Here is a 17,440-nt window from a genome sequence, read left to right on the forward strand (position 1 = left end):
ATAGTCTCCAACAAATAAACGGTTAACTTCAGTTTAAATACAGTGTGCTTAAAAATGACATTAACCAGCTGTATCAAATAAAACTCTGCTCTGTGAGCCAGTTTTAAAGATTATCAGACCTATTGTTAGACCTGTGAACACTTTAACTGCACATTCTGCCAACAGGTGGAGTCACACAAGGCACACATCAAGGCACAAATCAACTGGGAACGTGGCGTTGGATGATGAAGGTGGCGTTACCTGCAGGGCGAATGTTCCCAGCACTACGCTGCAGAAGATGGGGTTCCTGTAGATGCCCTCAAACACGTTCCTCTCTCCATGGATCTTCCTGGCATTGACTTCGTTGAAGAGCTGCATCATGACGAACACGTTGAAGACGATGGTGTAGTGCTCCGATGGTGGCGAGTGCAGGGGAGTGTTACGGCCGCTGTCGATGTCGAAGAAACACTCACCTGAGAAACAACAACAGAAAAGATTCTCACACTGCTGATCTTTGTTTCTGCATTCAGAGTTCACATCTGGATGTTTCAGTTTTAGACTCACCAGCGAAGAGCAGGGTGAAAATGATGGTGAGCTGGTACACAGCATGGCCCAGGATGTTCTTCATCATGGTCCTGGAGATGAGCGGCTTGTTGCGGCCGTAGGGTTTACGCAGGAGCAGAGACTCAGTGGGCGGCTCAGTGGCCAGAGCGAGGGAAGCCAAAGTGTCCATGATGAGATTGACCCAGAGCATCTGCACGGCCTTCAGAGGAGAGTCCTGCACGAGGAGAAAGACAAAGAGTTAAATTCTCAGGAAGGATGTAAATGTAAAGTTTCTTTGTTTTCTCACTGAGTGAAAAACAACGACTCGACTCTGTTGTCTCTCTGTTATTTCCCTCCAGGGTTTCCGGGTTTTAGCTTCTGGCCTTACATGTTTTACATAACGCAGCTCTGGGATGCAGAAGTGCAGTTTCTCTCCTTATTACTGAACTTTAACTGTAACACAGAATCATCCTGCCCTCAGCTCTCATCAAACACTCTGGGAGACAGCGTTTTTTAGGGCAGCCCCTGGTGGTGTCTCCCTATTTACCCCTGACAGCCAAACTCAAACATTCAAAGACAGGTTTTTACTTGAAAGTACAAAAATCAAACATGGTTTGGCAGCGGGGGGTTTCCAAGAGCTGCAGTTTGCACTAAGCGGAGCGGGGGCATGAAAATGTATTTCTGGATATGCATGACCTGCAGACGTCTCTCTGGACTCATAGAAGAACTACAGTCTTCTCTGTCTTCTAAGCAGGATAATAATTTGACCTGACTGAAGAAATGTTCAGTTTGATGTGCGTTTATCTCGCAGGAGGCTGATAAGAATCTGTTGCAGTGCGAGGCATTACCGACTGTGTGATCAGAAGGACTATAACTAACTTATAATCCCATAAAATCATCCTTAAATTAATATATTGTATCAGCTTGTTCATGGCTTTAGTTGTTGGTCAGGTTGTAAGGGAGATTATGTATCGTGAACATCACTGGTTATGCAAATTAGAACGAAACCATGTTATTTGTATAATGACCCATTCACGACACATTGTCCCTTACTTGCTATACCTCTATCCTGGATAACAGGCTTAGTGTCGGTCACAATGTAACCCTGAATAATGCCTGTTTAACTATTTTACTCAGAATGGGAACATAACTTACTCAACAAACATCAAGCTGTTCTGAGGAGGACTTGAAAATAACAATCGAGACCATGAAGTTATTTGGAAAAGGTTCACTGCGTAATAAATTCAGTAAAGCCAGATTTATACTTCTGTGTCGAATCGACAGTGTAGTCTACGCCGGGGGTCCACATAGCTCCCATACCTAAGCAAAGGCCTACACACGTAGCTGACGTGCATCTCCTCCAAAATGTAACTACATGTTGAATCGAAGCGGACCGCAAGCCCTGTGATTGGTCCGCTTGGCGGCATTGTATTTCCCGTATTTACAGCACTTCCGGGATCCTGGACGCCGGACACAAATCGGCCTAGTATTTCATCTCCTCTTCTCTATTCTTCATGTAATCATGTCTGTATGATAAACAGCAACATGTATCAGCTGTAGATTAACATAACACGTTCTGAATCGCTGTGGAAAAGTAAACAGAGATCATAGCAGGGCAGGAAGTAGGCGACCGACTATCAGAGAGACCACACTGCCCTCAAGGGTTTCGGCAGGGAACTGCTGCGCAACACGGACACATCAAGGCACAAGTATGTGGTGCTCATGTCCGTGTCAGCCCCTGCTGCGAAAGGGGTGACACAGAAGTATAAATCAGCCTTAAGAAGTACGGCCATTCTTTTAAGAGTCTTCTATAGAATCTGAAACAGTAAAGTTGCCCTCTGCTGGCTGCTGGAAAGAATGCAGGTTTCACACACTTCAGCAGTGGCTTCATCATGCAAACTTGACTCATATCTTTTATAGCATCTTCAGTGATAGATTATTCTTCGTAATCTGCATCCTAAAGTACAAATAAATAAATGAGCTACATCACAAAAATTACGTTTGAGCCAGGTGAGAAACTTGTTTGATTCTGCTGTAAAGTCTGGCATTTTAACATGGGACCTGATGGGGGTTCCCTGGCTTTTGGAGCCAGCCTCTAGTGGACACTTGAAGAACTGCAGTTTTTTTTTACACCTCCTCATTTGATTCTTTTTTCAACACCAGAGGTTGCAGCTTGCTCCTTACATCCAGTCTATGATCAGCCGACACTCTTGCCATGGCTGTCGTCAGCTTGGTGGCGTAACAATATTTTTGAAAATGTTATAATTCACAGTTTTTCCCTCCAAACTTCAGCAACAGTTTCCTCCCGCAGGTCAAAGAAGGGGAAGTGGGTCAGAGGCAGAATATCTCCCTGAGACGATGCTTCACTTCTTTAACGATACAAAGATTTACAGAGCATCTCCAGGAGTTTCTGCCAACACTGAGCACGGAGAAAGATAAACTGTGGCGTGTTGCCTGCCAGAGGGATTTAAATGTATAAATGCAGCGCTCACACTTAATATGACCCCCCCCCCTCTCCGCCCGCCACATGTGAACGCAAACCTACGCCTTCCTCTGTAAACAATAAAGACATAAATCAGTTTATGGTCTTTAATGATCTGTACCAACATGTCAGAGCTCTAACAAGAAGCCAGCTAGGATGATCAGTCGTATAAACGCGGCGGCACAGAGACCGAAGACCTGCTGAGTCCCTGTTATATTTCAGGAAGATGATGGTGACGTGTTGCCATGGTTTCAGGCTGTATCTTAGCCTACTTTGAGCTCTGCGCTCTGTAGACGAGTGAGTTATCTGTCCTGCCAGCTGTGAGCCTTTCAATTAATACACAGCCGCCAGTTACTTTTTTTATATTGTGTCAGGAGTTCAGTTTTCCTGATTAGAGACACATTAGGAAACACAAAAACACGTTGAAATGGCGGCCTCGCCTCCTCACAGCGCTCACACCGTCACATCACACATGAAAAACGACTCGTTTTTACTGTTTCTGTGGAGATCTGATCAAAAACTGGAATGTAGGGATGTAGTGTAAGAGCAGAAGATTCATCAAACAAAACAGTTAACCTTACAATGTCAGAAAATTAGCTTAAATCAAGCTTGTGTTAAATCCAGCAGGGGAGAGGACAGAGGGACTGATCCTTTCTTTTAAAGGAGCGGAGCAGAGACTTTAAAGAAGCATGATGAAATAAATATGAAAGAGCTCATACTAGCTTCCAGTTCAGTGTCTATCTGCTGGTCTTCATGTTTTACACAACACCTGTGTTTGCAAAATGTCCCTCCTGGAAGCAGATTTTTTGTCCCCTTTGGATTGATAGTCTGAGCTTCATCTGATGCATTAAACGCTGTGAAAGCACAAACATTAAACTTAGTTCTCCATCCAACAACTCAAATGTTCACATGCTGAGAGAGAAAGCTTTACTTGCTTGCACGAAATATCATAATAAAGTCAACATTTTGTAATGTGTATTTTGGAAAGTCATTGCACAAGTGAAGCCCTGCTTCAAGTTCTCATTCTGACATTGAAACCTGTGCTTCCTTAATCCGGTTTGAACCGAGCCAGAGCAAAGAGCAACGCCTCAAAACTGAAGACAGGACAGTGTTTAGAGTCCAACTGTTTTTTAAAGGCTCATTTGTGCTCTACAGCTGATATGAGCACAGACAGAGTCTTCTGCACAATGCTCAGTGTTCCATTCATTTCTATACTGTCATTCCATTCTATTCTTTCATTCCGTTCCATTCTTTCATTCTGTTCCATTCTTTCATTCTAGTTTTTCGTTCCATTCCATTCTAACATTCCATTCCTTTCTATCATTCTATTCAATTCTATTCTGTCATTCTATTCCATTCTATTCTTTCATTCCATTCATTTCTATAATTCTTTTCTATTCCATTCCATTCCATTCTGTCGTTCTCTTCCATTCTATTCTTTCATTCCTTTCCTTTCTATCATTCCATTCCATTCTATTCCAATCTATTCTGTCATTCTATTCTTTGATTCTATTCAGTCACTCTATTCTTTGATTATATTCTTTCATTCTATCCTTTGATTGTATTCCATTCTATTCAGTCATTCAATTCCATTCTATTCTGTCATTCTATTTTTTGATTCTATTTCATTCTATTCTGTCATTCTATTCTTTCATTCCATTCCATTTCATTCTATTCTGCCATTCTATTCCATTCTATTCTTTTCTATCATTCTATTAAATTCCACTCCATTCTGTCATTCTATTCTATTCTATTCTATTCTATTCTATTCTATTCTATTCTATTCTATCATTTCATTCTATTCCAATCTTTTCTTTTGTTCTATTCCATTCCATTCCTTTCTATTCTATCATTCTTTTTCATTCTATTATATTCTTTCATTCCATTCCATTTCATTCTATTCTTTCATTCCATTCCATTCCATTCCATTCTGTTCTATTCTTTCATTCCATTCCATTCCATTTCATTCTATTCCATTTCATTCCATTCCGTGCATGTTTTCTTGAAGCTTACAGATAAAGACCATTCAACATAACAATAAAACTTTTCCAGTTGCTTTAATAATTTCAGTAATTCTTGTATTTGTGGAAAGTTGATTTTTGGTCATCAGGTAATCCGTCTGAGATTTTTCTTTGCTAAATAACAAAGACAAAGTTTTCTGATTTCGGCTTCTTTAATGTCGATATTTTCAGATACTTTATCTCTCTTGGTTTTGGGAACAAAGGTTGATGTTGTTCCCCGTTTCAGACATTTTCAGACCAAATGACCAATCATCAAAACAATACAACTGAGGGTTAGATTCAGACCATTGTCATGTTTGTTTGCTATCAGCACATTTAGACGAGTATCTATTTTAAAGAGACTGAGCTGAGGTTTGTTTTTCTGAATTAAAACTATCAAAGATGTCAGCAGTGATGGACACTAAATGGATCATTACAGATTCATTGTTTTAAAATGATAAAGCCTAAAACATGCATGTTAATATGAGCTTTAACAGCAGATCCATGTGGTGTTATGACCTTCACCATTAATACCAGATAAAAGCCAGAGGTCAGGATCATGGATGATTAAATTACCTGTGTGATGCAGGCGCCGGTGAACGCCACGATCACGGCCACCACGTTGACGGTCAGCTGGAACTGCAGGAACTTTGAGATGCTGTCGTAGACGTTTCTTCCCCACATGACGGCTTTGACGATGCTGGTGAAGTTGTCGTCGGTCAGGATGATGTCGGACGCCTCCTTCGCCACGTCTGTGCCAGCGATACCCTGGCAAGAAAAGAGAAAAAGAGGCGGAGAAGATTAGCATTCTGACGAGTATGAAGAAATAAAGACTAACAAACTAGTTCTGCTGGAGGAAATGTTTTATTTTTATTTTTTTTCTCATTTAGCTGAAAAACTCTCAGACTGTTTCTCCAACCTCTGCAGCCTTTTGATTGCCTCCTGCAGCGCAGAGAGGCAGGTAAGAGGGAGAGCAGAGAGAGCAGCTGCTGGACTTCAGAGGGTTTGGATTTTAAATGAAAAACATGCCAGAGTTTCTTTTTAACTGTTTGAGATAAAATACCAGCTAGAGACTGCCTGCTGATTTGACTTAAACACCTTTAGTTAAAACAAAGATGCAGCTTTAGTCTACAAAGCTTTATGTTGAAATATGCTGACTGAATAAAACAACAGCTTGTTAAAAATAAAGCACAGAAATCGTGATGTGAGCCGCTGCGTCTTGCTGCAGAACAGGTGATAAATAAACCGGGATGCTCGGGTGTGATCTAAAACTCTTCCAAATAGGCCACATTGGGACGCGGAGGTCACTGGCCTGAGTGTGATGTGTTTGGGAGTTCAGTATGACAGCTGAGCAGCTGCTCCGCTGCCTGCAGGAGCGCTCAGGGTTCACATGACTTTACTCAGTGAATAAAGGTCACAACAACATGCAGAGGAGGAGCTGATGGACCGAGGTCGTCCTCAGGCAGCAAACTGAGGCTTTTATTGATTATTATAAGCTACAGTATCAGCTGGTTGTTCGGAAAGTTTGAGTTATGATGCAAGGAGCTGGGAGAAAGAGCACACTGAGAATACCTTCAGCACAAACACTGAGCAGAAACTGAATCTTTGTTGGTTTAAACGTGCAGAGCTGCTTTAGATCAGAAGGTGCATTGATCAGTCGTCTAATCAGTCATCTAATCAATCAGTCAAACCAAAGTCATCCCTGTTTCAATCTCTGTTTACAGGCTCCACATAAAAATGTGGAATCTGGATTTCAATTTGAGAAGTATTGACCAATCGTTCATTATCAGCAGGCTTTGGAGTACGAACAGCAAAAGCAGACAGGACGTTATTCGCCATAACGACATCCTGGCTCTAATTAATGTTTATCTGGTGGTGATTTATTTATCTGCACGCAAAAGAAGCTAACAATCTGGTACATCTTGCTGCTGTGTCATGAAAGCCCATTTAGCGTTTAGATTCCCTGATGTCCTTGAAGCATCAGGAAATGATCGACCTGACCTCTGTTCATCAAACAAACGTTTTAAAAGTAGTTTTATTTTCCTCTTGAGGACAGACCTGACAAAGTTTGTACCTTTACTTTTGCCTGAGACCAGTCAGCTGCAAGAAACTTGGTTTCTTGTTTTGGTTAATTCTGCTGTATTAAGCCAGAGTGAGGTCTCTGTGTAATTTACTGTTAACAGTGAAACTGAGACTCACCCAGAAACAGACAAATGGGCGCTACTCATGATTCTAAAATTCCAACAATAAAATAATTTTAGGTAGGAACTCAAGTTTCAGCCTCTAAACTATTGCAGATTTTCTGGCATTCTCTGATTGATGTCTTCATTTAAAGATTATTTTTGGGGCTGTGTGATTAGGACTGTGGCTTCAACTAAGCTAAACTGTTGCCCTGTTTGAAATCAGCGTCTTTAGATTTTGGCGAGAAACAGAGATCAACTCTTGTAGTTACTTTCTGACATTAACCTGACATAATGATCAATAATTCATCACATAGATGATAGATAAATCTAATAACTGCAGCCCGATCAGGTGAACTACGCTCTGTTAATGGTTTACAACTGCACCAGGAAGTTCAAACCTTTCACTCACAATCATTTCTTCTCTTGGCTGATCATGCCATTTCACGTTTTCAGACTGTATTGGACCCTAAGAGTTGATATAAATTGGAATTTAAACATTATATATATATATCAGGATGAGGTGGTCGCCTGTTACTTCATTTCTCTTTGGTTGACTTTCTGATGGCCAGATTTGTAATATACATTATGATTACTTTATTTTATTTATTTATATTTCTTTACAGTTTACTGTATGTTTTTCTATTATTATTATTAGGGCCCGAGCACCGCTGGTGGCGAAGGCCCTATTGTAACCCTAAGGATTATTTTTCCCCTTTCTTCCGCCACTTAAAACGCATTTTTGGACCCCTGAACGTAAATGAAAGCGCGGATATTTTTGCACACTCATTGGGCCTGGTGAAAAATTTACTAATTTATGGGTCTCGCAAAAAAAAAATTGCAAAACGCCTTTGTATTGGGGTTATTTTGAGCTACATGCTTGAAAAACTTTAGGCATATTCATGGCATCAGGACGCACAAAAAAGCCTCTCACACCCATATCCCAAACTCAACAGGAAGAGCGCCACCTAGCTTTGAACATTAAAAAGGGGGCCAAAATAAGGGTGCATACTTTCGTTATCTTCTCCGAAGCCACTTCTCCGATTCATTCCAAACCAAGGGTAAGATATAGTAGACACATTGACGATTAAAAACTGTTTGAAGAATTCCGTTCAGACTAAAATTGTGGGCGTGGCAGACTTTGAGGCGGCGCATCAAACGCACATACAGCTCTGAATGTGAAGAATGAAGCCCGAATAAGGGTGCAGACTTTTGAGAGCTCCTCCTAGGGTTCTTCTCCAATTCAGTCCAAACAAGGCACATTCTATAGCAGACATATTGATGAGTATAAAACCATTAAAGGCATTTTGTTCAGACTAAAATTGTGGGCGTGGCACACTGTCAAGTTTGGAGGTTTTCTTGGCAATCTGCCAAAAACTTGGAACTTTTGCGCCACCTAAGCCAGTATATGCTCTCAGATCTAGCTTTCACATCATGTGGTGGCAAATATCAGGCGGCGGTTTGCATGTGGCGGCGGCTCGCGTAGGCGGAGGCTGCAGGTGTGCAAGGGCCCGTTCATCGCTGCTTGCGTCTTTAATTCTAATTATGATGTATACAATTAATTTTAATTTTTAAATGTAATTTAATTTATTTTTAGATATCTTGTTATTATTATTATTTTTTTTTTATGTATGCATTTACAAATTTCACTTTTTTTATCATCTTTATTTATTTTCACTTTCAATCTATGGACAGGTGTTTTCAAAACGCTTTTTGATATATATATTTGTTCTTGAGATCTGCCTCTGAGTCTAATGGCTACATCGTTGTTTTGTGTTTTGTTGGTTGTGTCTAATAAAAACGTTCAATAAACATTCTATATGTTGTGAAACAACATGCAGTGAATATCTGCGTGTGGACGGTTGGACAGTATTGATGAATCCTTCTCAGTTTTAGTTTTGTCACAGGAAACAAAAGTGAAAACAACAATGCTTACTTTAAAGGATTCTGTCATTCCACTTGTTCCTCTTTAATTAATCTGCCTTGACATTTTGACACTAAAGTTCCCATCATGCTTTGGGTGATATAAACTGAGGGTCAGAGTGTTGGCTGCCGGCAGCACACGAGCCTCGCTCTGTTTTTGTTTTTAAACCGAGAGTTATGATCAGTCTGATATTATTATGATCACACGCTGACCTCCTCGTGGGGAGCGAGGAGGTCACACATCAGACATCACACCGAGGAAGAGACTTCACGAACCAGCTGAGTGAAACAGTCCTGCAGGACATGATAAACACGAGGGGAGGTTTGCTTTGCAGGTTTTCAGCTGCTGACTTTTCAGATCAAACTGACATAAGGTCTTGTTTTCATTGATTGTGTAACTGTTGTAGATTTCACTACTGCACTAAGTGTTCTGAATCTGCTTTTTGATTCTCTCACTGTGCAGGAATTCATGGAAAACCAATCATTCAAACAGAGCTCATGAGCCTCTACAGTTATTTAACTATTATTTAGTTTCACAGCTAGCTTAATGAATCCTTGGCATTGGCATGACGTGTGGAGGTGATACTTATTTCATGGCTGCATTGAGCAGTAATCAGCTCAAAGGGTTTTATTCTTTTAGTAATAATACAGAATGACTTGAGAACAGAAGAAGGGAACAGAAACAAAGGATTAAACAAAGAGGGGATCCTCACCATAGCAAAGCCAACATCAGCCTTCTTCAGGGCGGGGCCGTCGTTAGTTCCGTCTCCTGTCACCGCTACCACCTGTCGGGTTTCTCCCACTGTGCTGTCGATGATTCCTGATCAACAGAGCAGAAAGATAACGTTAAATCTGTAGGACTCTTCTCTTAATTCCCTGGGTGCTCTTCACTCTTGAAATCAACTTTATTTAACCTTTTATGGACATGCCACTATTGCAGACAAGTGCTCAAAGTAAATTCATACTCAGAAGTAATATTGAGGCTCAACATGACTGAATTAAAGTTTAATGAACCAAAATAAACTTCCACTGTTGCCAAAGAAACACCCGGGGTAGCTGTTCGAGTGTGTGTGTATTTATGTGGGACATGTGGGTGGATGTGAGCTGAATGGATGTATTTCTACAGGTGGTGTGGATGTTCCTTATTTATATTATGTGTCAACAAAACTGTCTGGCACACAAAACTGAAGTCCAGAAGTTTTAAAGACTTGAACATCAGTACATTTAAACAATAGGTGATCAGTTAAAATAAATCAAACGCTCCCTGTTTACACTGTAAAACTCTTTAAAGCTTTCTCAAGGCATGGATGTAAGAGGATGCTGATCTACTGATTCTAATGTTAATGTTTAGGTTGTTTTGGTAGCTTAGTGTTCCCTTTTTTTTTTTTTTTTTTTTACATCTAGTGGGTGTGGCCAATTACTTTTTTAACTCATACCCCAACACATGTTTCAGTGTCTCTTCATGCCTCATACTATTAAAACAAATCACTGAAACTAAACTAGAACCCACCATACATTACATGTGGCTCAAAATTCAACTGGTCATGTTTAAATAGAATAGAACAGAACAGAATAGAGAGGAATGGATTGGAAGAATAGAATGGGATGAGATGGAATGAAAGAATAGAATGGAATGGAATGGAATGAAAGAATAGAATGGAATAGAATGGAAGGAAAGAATGGAATGGAATGGGATGGGATGAAAGAATAGGATAGAATGGAATGGAAGGAAATAATAGAATGGATTGGAATGGATTGGAATGGAATGGAATGGAATGGAATGAAAGAACAGAATAGAATAGAATGGAATGGAATGGAATGAAAGAATAGAATAGAATAGAATGGAATGGAATGGAATGGAATGGAAGAAAAGAACAGAATGGAATGGAATGGAATGAAAGAATAGAATGGAATGGAGTGGAAAGGGATGGAATGGAATGAAAGAATAGAATAGAATAGAATAGAATGGAATGGAATGGAATGGAAGAACAGAATGGAATAGAAACAAACAAAATGAAATAATAGAATGGAATGTAATAATATAATAGAATGGAATGGAATGAAATAATATAATAGAATGGAATGGAATGAAACAAATTGAAAGAATAGAATGGAATGGAAAAGAGTGAAAGAATAGGAAACACACCGTGACCTGAATCACAAAACAAGATCACGATCAAGAGACTCAGAGAGTGTTTGAGTCCTTGGCATCGTCACAGTCAACATGATCCATAAATAAAGGGAACAAGATGGAAAAGCTGTACTTCAATATTTAATAAGCAAGACTGTTAGCAGCAGTGAAACCTGTATGATTTAAAATGTTACAGGATCTCCGTCAGAGTGAACCCACCTTTGACCAGAGTGTGTTTGTCTGTTGGTGAAGAACGAGCCAGAACGCGAAGCTTGGGCCAAACTTTGTCCAGACGCTCCTGTTCCACCTGGAACGGTTGAAAAGAGTTAGAACATTACCTCTCAGTCTGATTTAGATATTTCATTAGTTTGTAATAATAATAGAATGTTTAAATGAACGCAGTATGAATACCACACATGGATCAAACTGTCTCCTAAAGAGCTGCAGAAACGGCATGCTGGACTTTGAATCAGCTGGATGTGCAGGTTCACAGTTTAGGCCGACATGTTTTTGACGTGGATTTGAAGATAAAATATGAAGCCTCTTTAAACTCACACTCACACACTCTCCTGCTGCAGAAATAAACACCTGAGTGCTGGTCTCACCTCTCCTTGGTCGTTTCTGATCTGTTGGTTGAACTCTTTTCCCTCCATGCACAGGAAGTCCTCTCCGGGCAGCAGGATGCCACACTTGGTTGCGATGGCGCGGGCGGTGTTGATGTTGTCTCCGGTGACCATGCGCACTGTGATGCCGGCGCGCTGACACTTTGAAATAGCCTCGGGTACCTGGAAACGTGACAGAGGGGGGGAAAAAAATTAAGTTTCCTGAACTTAAAATCTAACAGAGACGTCTGAGAGCTTCTTTCTTTGATCTCTCTGTCACTTTAAAAGTATTTCAAAGACTGGAGCCTGAGGGAAGCTTGACGCTGCGGCTGCTGCACAATAAACCACAATTTCATCATTGTTGCATATGAATATTTGCTATTGACAATTGAAATATATGAATTTCTGCAAAAGAAGAAGTACTTTTCACACTGTGCATGGTTACATTCTACCTGAATCACACCCTGTAAAACACTGTCCAGTGTTTGGAGTATCTCCCTGAGGAAGGACGTGATAAACCAGAGCTGGACTCACATCTCCAGACACCAACATGTGCCCCTACACTTCCACCAGACACTCTCCTTGTTGCTGGCGCTGCAGAGCTCAGTGAGAGGTCTGTGTGGACGTAATGGTCAGCAGACAATCAGAGAGCTTGCTGGCCGCTCGCCCGGCTCAACAGGAGGCTCAGCTGGCATTTGACCGAGAGCAACAGGATATCTGTGTTTGCTTACAAATACATTCTCACGGCAGAGCTTTGAGTCCTGTAGAGAGGAGTCTCGACTGGAGTGAAGGAGGGACGGAGTTTCATAAATTTAGACATAAATAATAAAACTCTGAGAAATATCTTCAGAAGAAGAAGAAGAGGAACCAAACTATTCAGGATGTTAATACACAGATGTGTTACATACTTGATTCTGATTGGTCAATTCTCTTCTTCTCTTCTACAAAAACTGTAGGCTCGTAAATAGAGAGTAATCTATGATAATGAAAATGATGCATGAACTTAAGATTTATCGTTTCAAGGTGTGGGACACGGTAGCGTTAAATGGACAGAAAACAGGTGCTGCGTTGATTCTTGCACTCCTGTTCACCTTGTTCTACTCACCATGGCCCTCATTTATCAATCTGGTGTAGGAACGAGCGCAGATTTGGGCGCAGAACTCGGCGCATGACAAGGTTCACGTGTCATTTATGAAACGTGCATATCAAGGTCAATCACGGCATACGCCTGATCAAGTGTTGATAAATGTGGCGTCTGAAAACAATCATGGAGGGTCGCAACAGAGGTCGAAACGTAAAACTGTGTTGTTTGGCAGCCTGAAAAAAGGCATTACAGGAGTCAGAAAAACCACGTCTGGATGAAAATCATTGCAGCAGTCAGCAGCAAGGGTTTGGACATCCGAACTCCAGTTGAAGTTTAACATTAACCCTCCTGTTATGTTGCGGGTCAAATTGACCCTTTTAAAAGTCTATTTTAGGCAATAAATGCCTTCCAAACAAGCTAAATGCAGCATTCAAATCTGGGCAGCATGTGACAGAAGAGGTGTCGTGTTAATTTGTTAACATCACTTCATAAAAAAAAAATCAAAATGTTAAATAAAATAAACAAAAATATATGTTATGTAAAACTATTTTATTTATATTTAGGGCTTTCCAATGTAAATTAAAAAAAGCTTCAAAATTAATTTAATGAAAAATGAGTGAGTTATCCTCATTGAAACATGATCTGAGAATTAAAGAACACCAATGGACTAAATCTTGATTTAAATGGTTAATAATGGAGTTAAAAATTTGATTTTAAAAAATGTGTTTTGGGATTTTTTGGGGTTCTGACACTTTTGGATAATTGAATATGCCCCAGGTCAAAATGATCCAGGAACATTATTGTGGTTCCAGGGAAACGAATACAACAGGAGGGTTAATTTATAAATCCTTTGAAAAAAACACAAATTTATTCATCCCTGATATGAAACTTTTAGAAGCCTTAATAAAATAAATTATTTATATTCAGGGGGGGAAATGTCCAGACCATAAGATCACTAGAGGAGGCCAGCCTGGTCTGTCACTGTACACTGTAAGGATTTACGTCGCTGCTCCATGCTCCACACTGATATTAAAACTTTCGTACACGAGCTGAAACCTGACGTGGGATTTCAGCTTATCCCCCGCCCACGTTCAGATTGATAAATGCCGACCTTTGCGTGGAAATTATCGTACACCTAGTTTTCGGTCGTACGCACATTTGATAAATGAGGGCCCATGAGTGGAAATGTTCAGTTTAATGCGAGTAATCTCAGCAGAGTGCGCTCAGTTTAAGAAAGTGTAGCTTAATGTGAGTTAAGCGCAGCTCCAGGTGTGAGTGTAAGAGGCGTAACGCTCCATTTCACAACAACTACCATCATCCTCACTCATTACAGAAACGCTTACCACTGAATCGTCCCCACGTTACATTGTCTTTAACCTCCTTCCTTCTCCTCTCTCTCTCTTTTCATATGACACAAAAAGGATTAAAGCGTGAGAGTAATTTAATCCCTGAGGCTAAACTTCATCCCTGTTTGTTTAGAAATGATCTCAGAGCGTCTCCTGCAGCTCTGCCGTAGTTTCCGTCATCTCTGCGCTCATTGTGCTCTGACATTAAAGCAGCAGGACGCACCAAGGCTTTTTATTACAGACTTCATTTAACACATCGCAGCATCCCAACTCTGCACACCTGAACACAACAAACACTGCTCATGTCTGTCATAGACTATCGAGTCGTCATCCTCACATCCTTTTAACAGAAAGGCGTTTTTATTTCTATGAGCAGCCGTCAGATCAGGTCTCGTTTCAGCTCCATGTCGTCTGCTGCTAACCTGGAGTACAATGTTTCAGACCAAACTTTTATTGGGGGGTTAAAAGAGCAAGGCCCAGTTGTTGAAATGTTTTAACCTGGGTCAGAGTGGCACAGATTTAGAAATCAACTTTTATTTTTGTTTAAAAAAAGGCCTGACGACCTTCAAGCCGCCGTTGTAGTTCTGTGTTTCTTCCTAAAACTTGACTGATAAATCCAGGATCAGGATCCAGCTTTCTGTCTCCTGTTTCTGAAGTGAAGCTGAACTCAACCTTATTCAGATCCAGACTCCTAAAGATGACCAAATCCAGAACACCTCTGCTCTAAATGGGACTACATGCTATCTATGTTGCACACCCACAGGGGGCGCCAAAACCACAAGCTGGATCCCCACAGGTACTCTTAAATGAAGTGTTTTGTGTGAAAGTTATTTGGTCATCATGTCACCTTAGTTATTCAGTGTCTGAACCATTAACTATCTTATAAAAAAGAGCTGCTTTTAATATTTTCTTGAGTTCCATCCAGACGCTCTGCTGGGATCAGAGTAATCCAGATTTCAAGATTAAAGTCATGCAGGAGCGTCTAGACTGTTTTGACCGGGGCTCTGATTGATGCAGGGGTGGCATGAAATATGGGTACAGATGGAAATGTACCTTCTCTGTCTCTAATACTTGCATCGACTTCAAACACTAACACAGATATCATCATACAGATGTTTTATTCCTGTGCATGTTTTTGGTTCACCAGGCCATCCAGAGTTAAACCTTCTAATCTTAACTCTTAGAAGAAGAAGTTTCTCTAAAGTCAAAACTTAATGCACTAAAGGAAATACACACTGCACTGAAAAATAAAATGTTGCCCATAAATGATCTCATGCAGGACTCTGTTTCTCCTGCACACCTGTCTTATGAAACAGAGTTTGCAGATTATTTTTCAACAGTAACATACCAACTAAAGAAAATGAGGATTATGTCAAAGCAAAGAAAACTTCCAGCAGCCTGTAGCGGATTTTAACACAAGCAAACAACCAATCGCAGTTTAGGACTATGTGGTAGGAGGCCCATTCCACCTCCAGCAAATCCTCTGGACATACCTGTGTAGTTATTTCAAAACTGGTCAAAACTTTTTACCAATGTAAACTGGAGTTTTAATCCAGACACAGATCCAGATCTGAACAGATTTTGTAATCCTTTTATTCTTGTGAAACCTGTTTTGACGATTTGGTCCAATCCAGTAGCTCTAATTTAATTGGATCACATTTGAACACCTGGACCTGACAGTTTACAAACGCTATGAGGTGGCTTTACTGCTGACTGGATTTATTGCAAAATAGAGGGGGAAAAAAAATAATTGATACAGTTATGTCAATTGCATCACTATGTATTCATATATTTTAATTTTTTTTCAAAGATAATGTTTTTTGCTATTTTGGCTCTTTATTTATCAAAATTTTTTTCCATATTTATTTTCTTACAAGCTCTTTCGACTATTTATCGTTACATTTCCACACAGGTCCTCTGATTCTCTCACAGATTTATGTTTTTGTTCTGTCTGTGAAATGTTTTATTCAATTTAATTAAATCCCAAAAACTTTATTTGTCCCAGGGTGGTATCTTTAAGGCCAGAGAGCTTATGCTGCTCTGGACTCACTTGTTACAGGGTCTCATGAAAATATTCCTACTAAATGACGAGTTCAATAAAAATTAGCTATTAAGACACTCCCTCTATCGTGCACAAAAAAAAAGATTTTTGTAAAAATGTTCAACATTTTTTTTCGATTATTTAAAAAAATTGAAGAAAAAACAGAGACTCCTTAGACTTCTTATATTTTATATTTAGATTTGCATATTTTAAACTTAAATTAAAAAAAATCTTCTATTTCAATTTGACAAAAACGTCTTAAAACAATTATTTAAAATTCTATTTGAGCAAAATTATTAATTTCGAGTTATGACAAAAAACCCAAAACGTTTTCACAATATTCTATTTTCATCTTGTCAAAGTTTCTCCATACCTCAGGTCGGACGGGGTCCTCAATGCCGACAACAACGATGCAGGTTAGGTCGTTCAGGATGTCGTTCTCTGCGTCCCAGTTCGGCTCTCCGCCCTCGGCAGGGAAGTCCCTGTACGCCACGCAGATCGTCCTAAGCCCGTCGCACGCCATCGGCTCGATCACCTTACGCACCATCTCGTCGCGGTCTTTGGGCTTGAAGATGCGAGTCTGACCCTGGGCATCCAGGATACGAGAACACCTGAAAAACAGAGGAGGGAGATTGTTGGTAAAGGTGAGCAATGTCCTCCGTGGTCATCAGGTCGTCTGAGCGCCTTTCTTACTTCCTAAGGACGATCTCTGACGCTCCCTTGCTGTACATTCTGTAACCTCCGTCAGCATTCTTCAGCACCGTGCTCATGGATTTGCGGGAGGAGTTGAAGGTGTAGACCTTGTATAGTTTCTCTTCGGGGACCTCATCTCTGATGGGCTGGTAGTCCCTCTTCAGTTCCAGAACCAGACCCAGCAGGGCGCACTCAGTCTTGTTGCCCACGTGGCGAGGAAGACCACCCTCTTTCTCTGGAGGCTGAGAGAGGACAAAAGGTTCAGAGTCAGAGAGTTCTGTATGATATCTGTGCTTGTTTCTCCACCTCTTTGTTTTTAGTGCGTGTTCATAAATGACCTTCATTTGCTTTACTTCATGTTTTTTTTCAGTTCTGATTTCTCGTCCGTCGTTTGAAACTGGTTCCGTTTTTGGCGTCAGACCTTGAACACACCACG

The 17,440-nt window shown here is 40.5% G+C and overlaps 1 protein-coding gene across 1 annotated transcript in view; it reads right to left on the reverse strand.

Annotated features, from left to right (window-relative positions):
• The window catches only part of LOC117822908 (plasma membrane calcium-transporting ATPase 1-like), a 154,145-nt gene that overhangs the window by 21,042 nt on the left and 115,663 nt on the right, over positions 1 to 17,440 (reverse strand). The window contains 8 exon segments of the mRNA XM_034697862.1: positions 241 to 452; positions 544 to 757; positions 5,581 to 5,772; positions 9,821 to 9,927; positions 11,458 to 11,545; positions 11,844 to 12,023; positions 16,685 to 16,922; positions 17,005 to 17,246. Of these exon segments, the coding sequence (XP_034553753.1) occupies positions 241 to 452; positions 544 to 757; positions 5,581 to 5,772; positions 9,821 to 9,927; positions 11,458 to 11,545; positions 11,844 to 12,023; positions 16,685 to 16,922; positions 17,005 to 17,246 (1,473 nt within the window).

Source organism: Notolabrus celidotus, chromosome 1, assembly GCF_009762535.1.
Source record: "Notolabrus celidotus isolate fNotCel1 chromosome 1, fNotCel1.pri, whole genome shotgun sequence".
Lineage (NCBI taxonomy): Eukaryota > Metazoa > Chordata > Actinopteri > Labriformes > Labridae > Notolabrus > Notolabrus celidotus.